Here is a 6,080-nt window from a genome sequence, read left to right as displayed (position 1 = left end):
TAAAAAGCGTTAGGAGAAATACACTGAGGTGGTTTGGTCACGTGGAGAGGATGGGGAACGAGAGCCTCACGAGGAGAGTGTATGTGAGTGAGGTGGAGGGGGGGGGGAAGAGGGAGGGGGAGACCAAGAATGAGATGGAGGGATGGAGTGGAGAGGTATATGAGCGAGGAGGTTAGAGCTGGGGGAAGTCAGCAAAATGGCCGGGAACAGAGCAACATGGAACCAATTTGTTTGTTGCCTTCCCTTGCGGGATTGAGACGTCTGGTTATAGTCAGACAGATAATTAATAAGAAACTTTCAAGTAATAATACACTTTCCTGGCCGGCATCTTAACTCTATGAAACCTAATTTACTCTGCACAATTATATACTGCTTTTTATTAGAGTATTGGTGATGTTGGAGCGGCAAGGGGTGTGGGAGTGTTCGAGGTGGGTGTGTATGGCCAGGACACTAACGTGACGCAGGCACAGCTCTCCACAGTGGTCAGCCAGGCTCGTCAGGTAGGTCACTTACATTCATTTGCTCATGTGGGAAGGTCACTCTAACACTTCTGTTGTGGAGGGTAGGTCACTCTCACATTACTGATGAGGTGGATTGGTTATTCTCACATTACTGGTGAGGCGTATATGTCACTTTCACGTTAGTGCAGAGGCAGGTAGGTCACTCTCACTGAACTGCTGAGGTGGGTTGGTCAACCTCATTACTGCTGAGGTGGGTTTGTCAGTCTCATTACTGCTGAGGCGGGTAGTTCACACAGCTAACTTGTACCATGGTGACGTCAGCAGCTGCGGCAGGTGTCGTGGTGCGTGATGGTGGTGGTGGTGAGTGACAACCCAGCCTTCCTCACTGCCTTCGCCGACTGGTCCCTCAATGGCCGCCTTCTGGTGTGGTCAACGAGGCTCCTGGTGGTCACTCGCCTGCCCAGGGAAGACCTTGGGGCTCTACTCGTTTCCCACTGGACATTTTCCATGATGAACACCTTGGTTGTAAATGATGAATCCTCAGCATCTAACAAACGGTAAGTTATTCAGCAACGAACAATGTACCGCTAATGCCAAAATTCTAATTTGTGTTTTTTTGTAGGACACCACGTATTTGAAAGTGGCATATGCTTACCTTTTTTTTTTTTTTTGCCATAAAAATAAAATTGATTAAATCCTTTGCTAATCTTATACTAATCTTGACCTTGTGTACTACACCCACCCTTCTTCAACATTTAAATATTCTAATCTTTTATAATCATTCATCTCAGCTCATGCAATCTATTTTAGCTTTCTGTGCCTCACAATGAATTTTTACTCAAAATATCAAATAAATTGCCAGCACTACCTGTCCTACAGTACCAGTCTACAAAAACTATAGATCTACTCAAACCTCATGAACAGGGCTTCAGTCACCATCGGTACCGCTCCTGTTCATTATCATATCTCCAACAGCTTCAGAATGTAGTTGTCCCAATATTACGCTCACTTCAGTCTTAACCCCTGAATCTTGGGGGGTCTTACAAGCGAAGCCCTTCGAGTATGAATTTTTTCCTTGAAAGTAGGCTTTTTAAAACAGTCATGGCTGCATAATTACAGTATACTGAACTTTCTGTCAAGGATCAGATTATTCACCTGTCCTTCATCTTTCCATTGTAAATGTCCACAGGTCGGCTGTAGGTGAAGGCATTGTGGAGGCAGGAGGTGATGAATGGACATAATTTGGGGAGTCACGAAAGGATATTTTTGTACAGGGGCAAGTCGGTAGTTACAGCCCACAGCCCTCGCCCCAGCCTGGGGCAAAGAGGGATTCCATGCTTGCATCCACTCATACTCCTCTTTGCCCCACTTGTCCATGACACTCCTCACCACTGCCCCCGCCACTGCCACATGAATGAATCATCACCTTTATACGTTTGGCTAACTCAGTTTATTTGCCCAATTATTCCATTTTATTCAGAGTGACATTGTGCGTTACAGTATGTTGGATGGGGGAGAGAAAAGAAATTCAAAGGTTTATTACACATGATTAGCCATTACAATTTATTTTGCTTTCTCTGTGAGTACGTTTTCTGTGTCACATAAATCATTTGAGCTATCCCTGTGGTCATGTCCATTTCTGATGCGCGTAGTTTTCTTCTTTCCTAAAGCACTTATTTGGCCAAGTTCTTACTGCACGAGAGGAACTCCACACAAGAAATTACTAGTTTACTATCACAACAAACCCAGTTTCCATGTATGATGCACTATATTGCAGCAATTCCTTTTTTTAATGCAAGAAAAAAATAAAATAAAAGCTACACGCCTACAAACTGATTCCTCTAAGCAAAAATAAATACACGACAATAGATTCCCAAATTGAAGATCTGTTCAAGATGCTTGGACACACTGCGTTTAAAAGACTGGAGGTCATAGGCAATAGGGCATACAGACAGAGGAAGACAGTTCCAAAGTTGACCTGCTGTACACATACAGGACTGGCATTAACAGCTAACTCATGCATTAGAGGGATGGACAGAAAAGGGATAAGAGTTTGCGTCTACACTGGTGCTACCTGCCTGCCACAGTGGTTGAGGTATGCAAGCAGAGAATTCAGAGGACCAGTGACCATTGAATAAATGAAAGAAAAAAGACAAAGATGAAACAGCACAGCAAATAGATGGGGGCTGAAAGCAGCCAGTAAGAGGAGGAGAGTTAATGAGATGAAAAGTCTTTGACTTTTGTTGTATATGGGTTGCCTCCACACAAATGAAAGTAGTGGTGTACACAAGAGCAAATAAAACCCCTGTTTAAAGTCAACAACTGTACAGGGGTAAAGAAGGTACAGAGTCAACATAGCACACCTAATCACTTTGAAGCAGATTTTATAAAGGGAGGTAATATGAACTTTCCAAGATAAATCCCAAGAAAATGAAACCCCAAATATGTTCAAAAATGATGCTGGAATGATGTGGGTATGGTTTAAAATTATAGGATATTCCTACAGTAGATTTTAATAGGTCGAAAGATGTAAGAACTGGGTTTTCAATGCATTAACCCATCATGTCCCAAGCTATTTCGCATCTCCGACACCCCCCTATCCCGAGCTATTTTGGAATTTTTTTTTTTTTGGCTAAAACCTCCACTTTTGGTGAGAAACATCGAAAATTCATAGAGAAATCGCTCACCTGAGGTTTAAAATACTCAATACAGGTAGCAGTACCTCCTTATCTTACTGGGTTTTCTATCAGCCTGGCTCCAAAGAAAACGAGTTCTATGGAAGGGTAACTGTTCCACATCACTCATAAACAGAATTTATTTATTTATTTGGTACAAATTTTTATGTAGTACGAGAGTATATTGGTTTTCAAACAGTAATATAGGCATTATAAGCATTGTTTCACTCACTAACTCATCAACATACGTGACCTTTTTTGGCAACATTTCCTGATCATCATTTCTGACTGTTTCTTCCTCTAATGCTATGTAAACTTTGTCTTCCACATTGTCATCAATTGAGGAATCACTCTGGCCCTGAATGTCTTTACTGGCGAGGTCACTGGTAACAGGTGAATTGCCGAGACAATGGCTTGCAGGGGGGGTGGGAGGTTATGCGGTGTAAGGCATTGTCCCTGCCTGGCATCTTGCAGAGGAATAGAGGAAGGTGTCCCGTGTATACATACGAAAAATCACGCGCGAAAATTGAAAATTGTGCAAATTATGAACCTCGCAATTGTGCGACGTACCAGTACGTCAACGGGACTAGCTGTGACAAAATGTTGCAACATACCCATACGTCGATGGGATGCCTCGGGTTAAAAACAAGATTACTTTTACCCATATCAGAGGTATGAGCCAAGTCAGATATTAAGTGTGCCATAGACTCCTCTCTCATTTGTTGAAGTAAATGTTGAGATGGATGTTGTGGGAAGTAGATGGAACGGTGAGGGGTAGAGCCATCAGCATATGAGTGATTAGGGTTTCATGTAAACCTTGGTGGGTCATTGATGAATAGATGGAAGAGAGTTAGTGACAGACCAGTGCTCTAAGGAACACCATTATTGATAGCTTGAGGAGAAGAACAGTGACAGTCTACAACAGCAGCTATAGAATGACTAGAGCTAAAGGAACATATAGGACTGAAACCGTAAGTGGGCTGTAAATTTAAGATATATGTCAGACTCGATAGAAAGCTTTTAAAATGTCAGGTGCAATGACAAATCTTTCACCGAAGGCCCAAAAGGAGGATGACCAGGAGTCTTAACCCTTTCACGTGCGGATAAGTTTCATAAGTATTCTGTGGCATGACACATCACCTTATCTCCCCTCCACCCCGCCCGCCATGTGCTCCAAAAAAGTGTATTCTCGGCTTATTTTCACCACCCAAAAATTTATTTTCCCACAAAACCCACATATTCCTACTTGTCGATGTTTGTTCTACACAATAAATCAAAAAAAAAAAAAAAACTGTATGTACGTTAGTGCCTTGGGAATAAACATTCAGGAACAGAGATCTCACTTCCCAACATCATAAGTCGAATGTTTACTAATCAATCTCTGCATGTTATACGATGATTGGAAAGAGACTTTTATTTGCTTTCGAATGTCAGAGGTCCCACTTTGATACGAGGTATGGTGTTCAAGTAATATGCGAAAAAGAGAAACCCATTTCCGACAGACAACAGCTTTGTTTGGAGTGGGGGAGCTCTAGCGAAAAACTTTTCTCACCACTGTTATGTTTTGATTTTATCATCCTATGCAGAATTTTACTGGCTTTCATTTGAGCCCAAATGGTGATCCAAGGCCTCATAGTTTTCAAGAAAAATGCAAAAAACTACGGTGTTCCCACGCCGTGTCGTGACTGTAGGGCAGTTTCCTGCCTTCCTCTAAGCTATTGCATGTATTTCACCAATTCTTTGTACACTAGATATGCACACTATTTTCTCATGATTCACTGTCACTCTTTTTATAGTTGAATACTCACATTTGGTGCATGGTAGAGGCAGTGTAGTTGTTTAGAAACAGTAGCACAATCTTAGCTGGGCCAATGACTGATAACTACCAGGAATACTTCACAAACACCAAAGTTCCTATTGCAAACACCAAATCTAATCACAACAGTGCCCAAACAATATACACAAGCACTATTGGTATAGTGAAATATGTTGCACAGCTGGGACAGGGGTAAGAGTAGAAATTTAAAGGGCCAAACTAAACAGTACCTCCCCCACTCACAGCTCATTTGGTACTGAATAACCTGTCCGCTCTCTTGCCAGTGTCAGAACCCACAGTTGCCAACTCATGACTTTTGATGAGCAGCAGCTAAGGTATGACACCTCCAAAAATGACGCTGATCGACCGAAAACTTTTTGACGAAAGTTTTTATGCTTTACTGACGACAAAAGCATCAATGAGTATGGGTAAAGCCACATTCAAATGACGACAAGCATGTCAATGTGTATGAAGGAGTTAAAGGAAGGTGAAAAGATAGCCAGTGGAGCACCCCTGCCTTAGCCCCTAATGGCAATCAGAGGTTATGATTAGCCCCTAATGGCAATCAGAGGTTATGATAGGAGAGGTGCTTTAATTATTAATATTATTACAGAATAGTTTCAAACACTTTACAAATACAGGATGTTGGTTTAATTCTTTAACAGCATGTATTTCAAAGGTTTCTGAGGATCTTTCCCGTCACAACGTTCTTTCCAATCGTAAGTATGGGTTCCACCAGAGATGCTCCACTGGGGATCTTCTCACGTACTTTCATACTCGTGGTCACCCTCCTTTCGAGACTTTGGCGAAAGCTTTGTCATTGCACTTGACATCTCAAAGGCTTTCAGTCGAGTTTGGCATGAATCTTTAATTTCCAAACTGCCCTCTTATGGTTTCTTTTCTTCTATCTGTGCCATCATCTATAGCTTCCTGTCTTGCCGTACTATACTGTAGCTGCTGCTGTAGACTGCCATCATTCATTTTCTAGAGCTATCAATAGTGGTGTTCCTCAGGGTTCTGTCCTATCACCAACTCACTTTCTTTGCTTCATCAATGACCTTCTATGCTGTACATCTAACCCCATCCACTCATATGCTGATGACTCCACACTTCTTTCCATTCACTTCC

At 42.1% G+C, this 6,080-nt stretch overlaps 1 protein-coding gene across 1 annotated transcript in view; it reads left to right on the top strand.

The window, feature by feature from the left end:
• Positions 1-413: 413 nt before the first annotated feature.
• The window catches only part of LOC145395588 (uncharacterized), a gene marked incomplete at its 5' end in the record, with an annotated part of 30,674 nt that continues 25,007 nt past the window's right edge, over positions 414-6,080 (top strand). The window contains 2 exons of the mRNA XM_080269159.1: positions 414-500; positions 786-1,018. Coding sequence (XP_080125285.1) covers positions 414-500; positions 786-1,018 — 320 coding nt within the window. The remainder of the gene's footprint in view (positions 501-785; positions 1,019-6,080) is intronic.

The sequence above is a fragment of the Coenobita brevimanus genome, chromosome 32 (assembly GCF_032717465.1).
Source record: "Coenobita brevimanus isolate Jiangsu-jjx chromosome 32, ASM3271746v2, whole genome shotgun sequence".
Classification (NCBI taxonomy): Eukaryota; Metazoa; Arthropoda; class Malacostraca; order Decapoda; family Coenobitidae; genus Coenobita; species Coenobita brevimanus.
This window is presented reverse-complemented; position numbering and strand designations above follow the sequence as displayed.